At 38.4% G+C, this 13,445-nt stretch overlaps 1 protein-coding gene across 1 annotated transcript in view; it reads right to left on the reverse strand.

Moving 5' to 3' along the window:
- ubxn6 (UBX domain protein 6) overlaps positions 1-13,445 on the reverse strand; it is a 38,753-nt gene that overhangs the window by 18,943 nt on the left and 6,365 nt on the right. The window contains exons 2-6 of the mRNA XM_020522147.2: positions 7,713-7,867; positions 6,366-6,424; positions 4,721-4,852; positions 2,799-2,896; positions 1,524-1,599 (exon numbers count right to left, since the gene is read on the reverse strand). Coding sequence (XP_020377736.1) covers positions 1,524-1,599; positions 2,799-2,896; positions 4,721-4,852; positions 6,366-6,424; positions 7,713-7,867 — 520 coding nt within the window. The remainder of the gene's footprint in view (positions 1-1,523; positions 1,600-2,798; positions 2,897-4,720; positions 4,853-6,365; positions 6,425-7,712; positions 7,868-13,445) is intronic.

Genomic DNA, 13,445 nt, shown 5'->3' on the forward strand with positions numbered 1-13,445 from the left:
GCTAGGGTGTTGTCAGGGCCTACAGCCATTGCAGCATCCAGTTCCTTCAGCCATTTCTTGAAATAAGATAAAACAGCCCGGTGGCTCAGTGGTTAGCACTGCTGCCTCATCGTGCCTGGGACCTAGGTTCGATTCCACCCTCAGGCAACTGTCTGTGTGGAGTTTGCATGGGTTTCTAGTCTAAAGATATGCAGGTGAGATGGATTGGCCATGGGAAATGCAGGCCCAATATGGATAGGGTGGGAGGTGAGTCTGGATGGGATGCTCTACGGTATGGGCTCAATGGGACGAATGGCCTGCTTCCACACTGCAGTGATTCTTTGACTTTCATCTATAATGCTGGGGATTGCAGAGGATGGTCAGGTGAAGCATTCATTTGTAATTACTGGCTGAAAATGTGCCAGTAAACCTGCTTCTGCATTTTGTGGCAACTTTCCCTACTGACAACTGACACATCAATACTTCAAGTCATGCGAGTGCAAGGATCTTTGGTGAAATTATTTTCTGACCAGTCATTATACAATTCCTAATTCATACACGACTGTAGGATGCTTTCTGTTCCCATTTCAATTGTGAATCATGCTCAGAAAAATTATACTCCATGACACTGAGAACAGGCAATGTTCTAGAGTTCAGACATAGAGTAGAAGGTACAAAATCTTACAATGCTGTGTCTGTTATAAAAATATTTGGTGAATGGAGTGCCCTAATCCATCACATTCAAAATATTTTTAGGAAATTAAAAAAAGTCAATTTTCTCCTTGAAGGATAAGTGCTTCTGTTACCTGTGACAGAAGTCAGAAGTGTAATGGAATCTCTACTCACCTAGATAGGTACAGCTCCAACACCACTCAAGAATCCAGGACAAAGTATCCTGCTTGATAAACATCCTAACTGCCATTACGAACATTCACCCACTTCACCACCAATGCATAATGGCAAGAACATGCAACATCTACGAGATGCACTGCAGCAACTTGCTCAGATTCTTTGACAGCACTTTCCAAATTCATGACCTCCACCACTAGGTCAAGGGTAGCGCATCTGTGGGAACACCACCAACTGCAAGCTCCCCTCCCAGCAACACAACATTCTGATTTGGAACCATATCACTGTTCCTTCATTGTCACTCGTTCAAAATCCTGGAACTCCATTCTGAACAGCATTCTGGGCATTCTTACCCTCACATGGACTGTAGCAGTTTAAGGAAGCAGCACATGACCACCTTCTCAATTTATTACAACTAAGGATGTGCAATAAATGCTAGCCTAGCCAGGAACACCCACACCCTGAAACATGTTTTAGAAAATAGGTTCTGATCAGGAACAATGATGTAATATGACTGAATCAATTAAATTCCAACTTTATTAAGTATTTTTGTCAGTATTTTGAGAGATTTTATTTCAATTCCGTTCATTCTTCTCTGAAAGTATCAAACAATGAACATGACACAAAAATGGCTCAGAATAGTGTTCCAAACCAAACGGTTTTGCGAGCGAAGGAAAATTGATTACAAGTTTTACCTGGAAGATTTTATTTTGCAACTTGATTTTTCTGTATTTCTCTTCACTCGGATTATTGCATATGTTATCAATGTACCTGTAATTTAATATAAATTTTACACAGTTTAGAGGTATGCAGACAAACTTGGGTTTGTTTTTCTTCCATGAGACAGGAAAAATACAAACTGAATCAGAAGTGGAAAACACTGGAAAAAGCATTTTGGATCTATTAACATATCTGGAGATAGAAAAGATATATTCTTTCAAACAATCATGGGATATAAGGGCAACGCACGAGACGTTATGGATGGACAGAGAACGAAGGGTTAAATTGGAGCAAGGAATATGGAAGGTGTGACCAAAAAGAGATGTAGCTCACAACCTTCTGTAAAACACATATGGCTGTGTTTACTTTTCAGGGAAAATCATAGTATACGCTACAAAGTGAAGTCAAAATAAGGAAGAACCATAGTCATAGGGTCATACAGCATGGAAACAGACCCTACGGTCCAACCAGTCCATGCTGAACATATTCCCAAACTAAACTAGTCCCACCTGCCTGCTCCTGGCCCATATCCTTCCAAATCTTTCCTACTCATGTACTTATTCAAATGTCTTTTAAATGTTGTAATTGTACACATCCACCACTTCCTCGGGAAGTTCATTCCACATGCGAACCACCCCCTATGTAAAAAGAAAAATTGTCCCTCATGTCTTTTTTAAATCTCTCTCCTCTCACTTTAAAAATGTGTCCCCTAGTCTTGAAACCCCCTATGCTAGGGAAGTAAATCCAATAAAAAGTTCAGTAGGATTTTCTTTACTCGGAGATTAGGATGCAGAACATCCTGCCACAAAGAGAAGCTGAGGGACAGACAGACAGAATGCATGCTCAAGAACGCTAGATAAGTATAAGGAATAAAGTGTCAATAAGATTATGTTGGGGTGAGATGAGGTAAGATGAAAGACAGCCTGTATGGAACACAGACACTAGTATGAACCTTTTGGGACAAATGGCCTGTTTCTGTGCTATACCTTATAATGACATGAAATTATTCATCTGGTTTGTCTATATTTAATAATATTTATTACAGTAAGTTTATTCCACTAGTCACCTAGACCATATTTCAAGTATAGTTTAATGTTAATGAGATATTGAAATAGACTAAATGGTGACAACGTATGTTTGAACTTCAACAAAGCTTCAAGACTTAAATGCAGACAATAAATACAATTACATCTTGGTATTTCCATGGATAGAAATGAATCAAATGGAAGCAATATCTGTCCTTTACTTACTTGCCAAGAGTTTCACAAGCAATCTTTATTTTCTCTTTATCTTTGTTAAATGTGTGAATCATCATTATGGAGGCTCGCACAGGATCATCAGCAAATTTCTGGATTGGAAACATATCATCAATTTAGAAAGGATGTTCAAACACAACTATTTGCACTTCTAATGTTCAAAAAGTGTCACACTGAGAAAGAGCAAGGGAATGGACATAAAGCAATGTGAAAGATTAGGAGAGTTGGTTAAAGGCCTGATGAAAAGATAGGGTAGATATGAAGCCCACCATACAAGTATACACAGAACCATTAAAAGGGCTTACTACATACTGAATTTTTAACTAGCTGTCTGCGAAATTGCCAGCCTCCCAACCCTGATCACTAGTTTTCATCCTACTTTTGAAATTGATCCTTCAGGTGTCAGTTATGTTCCAGTGCATCACCTGAATGACCATTATATTCATGGATAAACCTCAGCAGCAAATACAGTGACAAAATCAAATTATCAAGGACATCGCAGACCAGCCAGTCCTTACTTAACAAATATATAAATGGATGTATAGATGTACACATAAATATCTTTACACTTCCAGCAGAAATCACTGTGTAGCAGTCACAAGTGGGAACACTGATTGATTTTCCCTTTCCCAGTCCAGAGGTGCTGAGGCTTGATGCACAGCTCAAATTGCTATGCTAGGATGGTTCCTAGCACATCCAATTAACAAGCTCATTTGGGTACAAACCTCCTCCTGCATTTAAAAGCTGTTTTTTATTTTAAAACAATGCTTTGTTTGGAAAAACTGCCCCATGAGCCTAAATCATAACTAGGAAAAAAATGCACAGAAGACTAAAGTCAGAAATCAAAAATTACATGCAGGTAAATAGGACCAGAATATCATCAGATGGCAGAAACATCATGAGAGTAAAGGTTGATAAACAAAATCTTTAAATTTAAATATTTGGTAGCTGATGCCAACAAGGATAAGGGAATTACAGCTCAGTGTGGGCCACAACACATCAGGCTGATTTCCAGTCCAAAAAAAAAGACACATTAAAGTGAATACGAAACCAACAATATAGGGCATTTGTGGAGACAAGTGCCTTTTCAAAAAAAAAAAGTCAATTTATTTAAAAATATGACAGGATCTTCGTTCAAAGTTCAACAAATTTAATATTTACCAGGCCAGCCATAGCTTCCATAGCCTTAGACACACTAACTATTCCTCTTCTCCATTCATGTTCTGTTTAAAGCAACACCCATTCAAATCTGCCCTCACACCACTTGACAGGGAAGAATTTCACTCTCCCACCCTGTGGTCAGCAGCATCAATTGAACAATCCAGTGAAACTGCATCACCGAACGTAAGCAACTATTATGAGGTCAGCATACATTAGTCACACAGAGTCCCTTAAGCACAAAGCTGATCTCTAATCAATTTCAGTTGCATTTTAGAAAACAGGCAGGGACCAACACAGGCACAATGGACCAAATGGCCTCCTTCTCGACTGTACAATTCTGATTCTAGAGCAGAGTTGATGTGAATACCAAGAGCAAGGTAGGTAAACGCTGTGCTTCACTGATCTTTTAAATCTTTCTATCCTCCACTGCTATCTTAAAGTACTACAAATTTCTTTAATGATTTAATTGCAGAATATGATCCAATTTATGTTATTTACCTTGTTGAGACTTATTTTTAAAAAACCCTGAAGCATTCATGCTATTTTTCATTAACATGATTCATGGAAGTTTTGATCTTTTACCACAATTGAACTGTTTTCTAGGACATTTCAAAAGGCACAGAAAGTCAAACAGGTACATTACATCAAACTACCTCTAACCATCCTTTTACAAAGGTTAAAGGAAAATTGATCAAAGAACACTTTTAGTTATTATGAAATACTAGCTTGGTTTCAGAATTGCATCCAAAACCTACCATAAGAATGGCTTCCTTAATGTGTGAATCTCTTTCGCTTTTGGAGATTGAAGCATTTGTTAACGGACAGATAAAGTACACACCAGTAACTGAGAAGCTGCTGCGATCTTCCTTCACAGCATTGCTTGGACCCTAGGAACACAAAGAAGAACTTTATTGTCGGAGCTTACCACAACTCATTTTGATCCCTCTACTATCTCTAACACGTAGACTACTCAAAGAGCCATTCAGTAAACGACAAGCTGAAACTTTCTCTGACTAAACACTGGGTAGAACAAAGATCTGATGTTTCTGCCCATTATTATCTCCATGGCCTGACAATGACTCAATCTGTCTCCTTGGCACTGTCTGAAGCTGACCTGGAACATTCACAATATTGCTATCACATCTGACCCCAAAATCAGCTTCTGATAATTTATCTATAATAAGAACACCTACTTCTGCCTTCATTATATCAACTGTTCTTGCCTCACTTAATATACGAGTGAAACCCTCATTTATGCTTTTATTGCCTATAGGCTTGATTATTCAGTACAGTTGGACTTCCCATTTTATACCCTCTGTAAACTCATGCAGTTAGAGCTCAGGCAGCAAGTACCATTCATCCACCTCCTCATGCCTGCTAACCTACAATGACTCGCGTTAAGCAACAACTTGATTTTAAAATTCTCATCCTTGTTTTCAAGTCCCATCACGGCCTCACCTTCTCCAACTGTAACTACCTTCAGTCTTTACAACCTTAAGATATTTGTGCTCTTCCAATTCGAGCCAGTTGAGCATCCACAGTTTTGATCATTTGCTCATATCCCTTCAGCTCTGAATTTCCATCCCTGAACTCTTTGTGTCTCTGTCCTCCTTTCAGATGCTTGTTACAACCTAATCCTTCAAACAGGCTTATGGTTAGCTGGCCTAATACCACTTAATGTGGCTTGGCATCAAATTTTGTTTGATAATGCTTCAGTGAAACATCCCAATGTTAAAAGTGCAATATAATACAAATTATTGTTGCAGCTTAACATCTAGAGCACTGTTCCTTTCTTCATCTGAATATTAAAACAATATTGAAGGGAATAGCATCATAAGAACATAGCTGGCATGAATTTTGGGCCGAAGATGGATATGGTAGGTAAGATTGGCTGTTGATTGTTACAAAACTTGTTCTAAGAAGACAATTAGAGAGAAAGCAGAATGGCACTGTTTGAAAGAATCAAACAATTCGCATTAAAACACATGGGAATTTAATCATTTTGCTTTTCTAAAAAAAAAAATCAGACAATTCAAACTCAAGTTGTCCTGATTAAGAATTGATAATTATTAGGTTTTGATAGTCTGTAATTGATAACTTTGTAATTCTTAAAATCTACAGTCATCAAGTACAAAATATGATTGTATTGAAGACAGTAAAGGAGTAGACATATCCCAGCACTTTGGCACAAATAAGACAATTTGACATGGCTTACAGATGCAAATTTTATCCTGTGTTACTCAGATGCTGGTGAACTTTGAAATTTAGAGGTTTTTTTCTGACAAAACTCTATTGATAAGAAACAAACACTGAGATACAAACTATGTCAAAGTTAACCAAATACAATTTTGGTCAAAGAGGAAAGACTACATTTACAATATATATTAGTGCAAGACCTACCTGATTGTTTCGAGTCTGTGCTTCAGGGAATGCAGCCTCTGCCGTCAATTCCTTCTTTACTACATTAAAAAGGGAGAAAATTTAGTCAACCACTTCAAAATTTATAATTTTATAATATAAGCCCAGTGTCCAATATGAATCAAGGTAATACATACTACAGCATTGTGCAGAGAACTGAAATACCAGTCTTCTTCTTGATAAATCGATAACACACTCCCACATCAATTCACTGAGCACAGTTCATCACAAAGTAAGTATAATTGTAAGGGATCTCTCTCTGCTTATCAAGTCTGGCTGTTGTTCAATTCTGAAATCCATTCTATGCAATCTGACCACTCAGTGCTGTAGTGGGTTTTTTGAAGCAATCCAGCAAGTCTCTCAGATTTATACAAACAATCACTAAAAGATCTAAATCCACTTTAGATCAATGGTTCTCAACTGGAGTTCACAGATTCTTCTAGTAGATCTGTGATATAAAGTGCCTACCAAGCAGGACAGCCTCTGCAGTGGTAAGGCAGCATATCTAGTTCATTGATATATGCACTACCTGCTTTCATAGACACATTATCAAAACACTTTCATACTATGGAGCAATATATCGTAATTTAAATTAGGATGGAATTGTGATTCCTCATTTGAAAAGGGGCCTGCAGACCCAAAGAACAGAATTTGAAAATCAATTATTTTGAAAATTAAGAGAGTTATTACCTTATTATAATAAGTGTTCATTTCTTATCATTACCTGTAGGGTCAAGCTGGTATTCAAGTGCCCAGAACTCAATGTCTTATTCCAGATACAACAGAATTAGAGCAGTATGCAGCTGTGTCTCAGCCTGATTCCTTATGTCTATCTTAATCCAGTATTTCAAAGTACAATTTCTCTCCTCTACCCATCCTTCAGTCTGGCACTAATAGTATATCAATGATTCTAGAAAAACCCTAGAAAGTTTGAACAGAGGTATGAAAGAGAGGAGAAGTTTTCTGACCAAAAGCAGTGGTGAGCTATAATATACGTATAACTCCACCATATGGACATTGTATTCTAATGTGAAAGCAGACTCAATATACAATGTTGGTGTGGAGAACATGGTTAAAATGCAGAGCACGTACCCTTCAATTTATGCAATATTTTTAATTCATCACCTCACTTTCCTAACCATAGTGTTTATCCTAGTGAAGTACAATTCACCAATCACAATCTTATTTTACAAATGCCAAGCATCTATCATTTTAATACTGGGTTTTAAAACGCCTACAAAACAGCCGTGCAGGAATGTCAAAGGCCCACTAACTAAGGTAAAAAGTCAATAGGTTCCACATATATTGACTCCTTCCGTATTTACCTACCCTCATTCCGTAAACTGCTCGATCCAGTTGTGCTTCGGCCCCTATGCTGCTTAATTTCCAGCCTTGTTAGAGCTGCAGCTGCCGCCATCTGAGCTTCTTCAGCCGGTGGTCTACGAGGTTTCTCTGGCCCCTTGGATTTATTTTCTATGGATTTTCTATAGAAGAAGACAACAATCACACAGAACTCATTTGTCAATATGGAGTCTGTAATAATATGAAACCTGTGTGTGCATTTTTATGTCAGCACACGTCCAGTTTGTTAGTGACTGCTGCATCAGTTCATGTAGGATGCCATTCTAATTGTCACAGGAGTCTTCAAATACGACAAGAGTTCAATTTGATAAACAAGACATGAGGAACAGCAGTACTTGAAAGTTCCTCAACAAATCACATCATCCTGATTTCGAAATGTATCACCATTCCTTCACGGTCACAAAGTCAAAACCTAGAACGATCTTCCTAATGAGACTGTGGATGTACATGCACCAGATGTACTGCAATGATTCAAAAAGGTAGCTCACCACCACTTTTTCACGGGTAATAAGGGATGGGAAAGAAATGTTGCTAGCAAGGCGACCACTCTCATCCCTGTTACTTTATTTTTTATGATTAGGGAAAGGCTATTAAACCCACTCTTCAAGAATAATGTCAGTTCTCAATGATCTTCAGATACATCTTGAAACTGTCTTTTTAATTGTTTTCTCTGAGAATTTATTCCCAGGGCAGACTGAGCACCTGAGAAAGTTGTGCTTGTGAAAACTATTTCTCACATACTATATCTTGCAGAAACCTGAAGACCAGTATTAATAGCCCCTCCCCCATTTTTTATCCAGCTTTTATTGCTTTACAAATATAAAAAAGTTATACTTTGCTTTACTTTGTATATACTGCTAATTTACTTTTTTTTTCTAAACTCATGCCCTCCTGTTATTTAAATCCTACAATAAAGGTAAACAAATTTTCTTATTTAATATTGACAATTTGGTAGATCAGAGTTTTTTTTTCCAAAGAAACCAATACAGCTTGACTTTTTATTACGAATTAAAATTCTAAGAATCAATTGTGTTGCATCGCTATGTAACCTAGCACACAGTATCATCTTTCACATGAATATATTGGCACCCTAAATTCCAAATAGGGTTAGACCAATGCTCTGTAGCAACAAAACTACCTCTTTGGACTTGCACTGTATCTATCTGCTAATATGAATCACTACTTTTTTTTTACAAAAAGTGAAACGAAGCTTAGAGTCATAGAGGTATACTGCAGGGAAACAGACCCTTCAGTCCAAATCGTCCATGCCAACCAGATATCCTATTTAATCTAATCCCATCTGCCAGCATTTGGCCCATATGCCTCTAAATCCTTCCTATTCATCTACCCATTCAATGCCTTTTAAATGTTGTAATTGTACCAGCCTCCACCACTTCCTCTGGCATCTCATTCAATACACACACAATCCTCTGTGTGAAAAAGTTGCCCTTTAGGTCCCTTTCATATCTCTCCCCTCTCACCTTACACCTGTGCCCTCTTGTTTTGGACTCCCCCACCCTGGGAAAAAGACCTTGCCTATTTATCCTATCTATGCCCCTGATTTTATAAACCCCTATAAAGTCACCCCTCAGCCTCTAATGCTTGAGGGAAAATAGTCCTAGCCTATTCAGCCTCTCCCTATAAGCTCAACCCTCCAACCCTGGCAACATCCTTGTAATCCTTTTCTGAACATAGTTTCACAACATCCTTCCTATAGAAGGGATACCAGAATTGCACACAATACTCCAAAAGTGGCTGAACCAATGTCCTTTACAGCTGTAACACGAACTCCAAACTCCTACACTCAACGCACTGACCAATAACAGCAAGCATACCAAACACCTTCTTCACTACCCTATCTACTTGTGACTCCACTTTCAAGGAACTATGAACCTGCACTCCAAGGTCTCTTTGCTCAGCAACGCTCCGCAGGACCTTACCATTAATTGTATAAGTTCTGTCCTGATTCTCCTTTCTAAAATGCAGCACTTCACATTTATCTAAATTAAACTCCATCTGCCACTCCTCGGCCCACTGGCCCATCTGATCAAGATCCTGTCGTGCTCGGAGGTAATCTTCTTCGCTCTCCACTGTACCTCCAATTTTCGTGTCACCTGCAAACTTACTAACCATACCTCCTATGTTCATATCCAAATCATTTATACAAATGACAAAAAGCAGTGGACCTAGCACTGATCCTTGCGGTTTCTCATTGACTGTTTCTGAGATTTATCTACTGTATCACCATTCAATATATCGCACCCTTATTTTTTTGGTCCCTCACTCTGAAACAGATCAACTTACTGATCGTTTATCAACTTGTGCAGCAGAATTACATAAGGAAATTCTGCAATACTTAAGTAGCAAGTGTGTTTTTCAAGAAAAAAAAAGGTCTACAACTGAATAGTACAGTAGGTTACATACTGGACCTCTACCTTCATGACATGGGTTCAAAATCCAGTACAGACTTAAGGTGAATGCCTCCTGTCCATTGACTGTGGGAGCTGCAAGGAAATTGTTTTCAGCAGTATTAATCCAGTTCTTAAAGCCATAAGATGTTTGGCACTTTACATGGAAAGATGCCCCATTACTATTGTATGTGCCACTCTTCTCAGATAGAGGCAGCGTAGAGGTACCTTTACTCTCACATTAGTTGTTCTATTCTTCACCTGTCAATACTTAATTATTTCATTGGATATTTTTTAAGGGAAGAGCTCCATTTGAAACATCAATATCCTTCAGCTTGAGACTAAAATTTGAAGTAAAAACACACCTCTCCATGAACCTTACTCCATGCCCTGTATATAAAAATATAAAATGGGATACATGCAAGAGATTTAAATGCTGTGGTGTTTATGACATCTGAGCCCTGCTTTGCTGAGATCACTCCCTTACTGCCAGCTAGGCATTATTTCTGTATAAATATGATGCATTTGTAATGCGCTATCAGCCTCTATCCCCATTAACCAAGCCCATCACATTGATCATTTTATCACTTTTTTTTAAAAATGTGAGTCGAAGAAAATAATCTACCAGTGACAGATGCCATCAGTCTTAATACAAACCAGAAAATATGCAATCCAGTAGCCCTGTTGATAAAAAGACACATGGACTAGGAAGATCCCAAGATTCATGCTGGAGTCTGGATTCTCACGCACAATTTTAGATTTACCAACTGGTCATTCTTCAGTACAAGCACAGACAGAACGAAAGTGTAGGCAAAAGGACAAAAACAGGAATGGGAATTCTTGAATGATTTTCCTTCTTATTGTACCCAGTGGGACACCGGTCAACTGTGGCACTGCTACAACCAAGCGGCGGATATTCCCTAACTCCGGGAGTGAACAAAGGACTTTCCTCAGCTGTTTGCCTTAATTACATGCTAAGCAGTACTCATCTACCTGAGCCACTTTAACAAGCACAATTCAATAATTCAATGCCTGAGAAAAACTGAGGAAAAAAATTAAGTAATTTAAAATTAATGGGAACTTTGGATGGCACATACTGTGTATCATCATTTTGTATTTTTGATTTCCCCAGAATATCACAGCACGTGCACTGGGCAGAAGACACTAGCATTTGCAACTTCGGTGCAAATCACTTGCAAGCCAGATTTTAAACAACATACAGAGATTATAGCTTTTACTCTAAAGCCAAAGGCTGAAGCAAAACTGCAAATTTACAGTCTTCTACAAAGCCTCCTTGAATAGCAGTGAAAACTTATTGAATGGACAGGTCACATTGCCACCAAGTGGACAAATTAAATACCATAAACTGATCGAGTTGGACAAGTTCAGCCTTGATTCTCAAACTGGACTAAGCAATCTGAGCTAACCTTGATTACAGTTAGAGTATGGCAATACAATGGCAACAGTGTCCCCTGTTTAGGCCTTTGAAAAAGCAAGAAACAACCCGACAACTTATCACTGTTCAGCAACCCCTACTAGAAGTGTGCATGTGAGACCAGAACAAAGTTTGACTGCGATGACCATTGTAGTTACCAGCCTGGTAATGCTCGCTGAAAGGTTGGTAAGATTAATGGTCATCAGATGAGGCTGTGGTAGACATCATAAGTATGTGAGATTGTACTTTAACTAGGAGAGGTTCGGAAAAAACGTTGAAAACTAACTTTGTTGCCTCTTGCCACACCTAGTTATTTTGCTCTTCATCAGTGCTGATTTTTTTTAAATATTGAAACTTGAAGCTCCTAATCTAAAATTGCTTGTTCCCAGTTGCAGTCTTTGCCTACATAACAATATTGATACTTCAGAAATAATTATTTGACTGCATGATACATATTAACTTTGCAAAGGATGCAATAAAATTCAAGTTTTTTCCTAAACACAGCCAATGCAACTCAATGCACTGTCAGAATAGAACTTGATGATGGTCTGAATTCAGGATTTTTTTTTACTAAATTGCACAACATGATTTGCAATAAAACAGTGCCAAAATGACTTGGCTAGAATGTTTACTTTAACTGCTCGACAAAGCAGCCTTCAGATCACTTGAATTGATTCATATGGTGATCAGAGCAACTAATGGTCATCAAAAGTATGAAACATGCAAAATATCTGGTAATAATCAAAATAAATCAGCATAGAAATCACAGCAGTGTTTCCATTGGCTGAGTTCAGCCAGTGATACGGTTATTTTCCCCACCTACTCCCGGGAATACACATGAATACAATTTTAAATTTATGTAGCACCTGTAAAAAGGGAAACCATCTCAAGTGCTGCACAGGAACACAATCAAAAACTGAACTGAGTCAAAGGAGACATTGGAAAGGATTATTCGAAGCTTAGCTAATGCAGTAATTTTTAAGTAATTTTAAACGAAAGGATGAAGAGAAGAGAGGCAGAGGGAGGAAGAGAATTCCAGATTTACTTATTGCCTGAGAAACCTGCCCTTATTAACTTATACGTTTTATGTTCTACATTCTTCAGCACATCAGCACTACATCCGAAATCTCCAACTGACTACCTTGACAAGGCCTTATTGCATGGTTACTTGGAATGTATTTAAAGAACAACAACAATAACATATTCAGGTTAAATGTAGTTGTGTGGAAGAATATTTTTCAGTAATTACATACTTCATTCACTTAGACCTAGCACTGACTGTAAATTTGACAATTAAATAAAAATACATGCAAAAATAAAAGATCAGCAGATCAGCACCCTGCTGGTTACATTCCATTCTGGAACTAATAACAGTTAGCATTCCAATTCAGGTGTTTTCCATTACTGTGACATGGTTGGTGAATTGAATGTAAACTAGCTTTAGCAGAAGAAACTTGATCATTTAAACAAAAATCTTTCAGTTACAGCACTGCACTAAATGTGCAAACAGGTTAATTATATTTCATAGACAGTAGGAACTGGCGATGCTGGAGAATCTGAGATAGCAAGGTGTAGAGCTGGATGAACATAGCAGGCCAAGCAGCATCAGAGGAGCAGGAAAGCTGACGTTTCGGGTCCGGAACCTCCTTCAGAAATGGGGGAGGGGAAGGGGATTCTGAAATAAATAGAGAGAGAGGGGGAGGCAGATGGAAGGTGGATAAAGGAGCAGATAGATGGAGAGGAGACAGGCAGGTCAAGGAGGCGGGGATGGAGCCAGCAAAGTGAGTGCAGATGGGGAGATAGGATGGGGGTTGGTCAGTCAAGGGAAGACGGACACGTCAAGGAGGTGGGGATGAG

The sequence above is a fragment of the Rhincodon typus genome, chromosome 29 (genome assembly GCF_021869965.1).
Source record: "Rhincodon typus isolate 14 chromosome 29, sRhiTyp1.1, whole genome shotgun sequence".
Lineage (NCBI taxonomy): Eukaryota > Metazoa > Chordata > Chondrichthyes > Orectolobiformes > Rhincodontidae > Rhincodon > Rhincodon typus.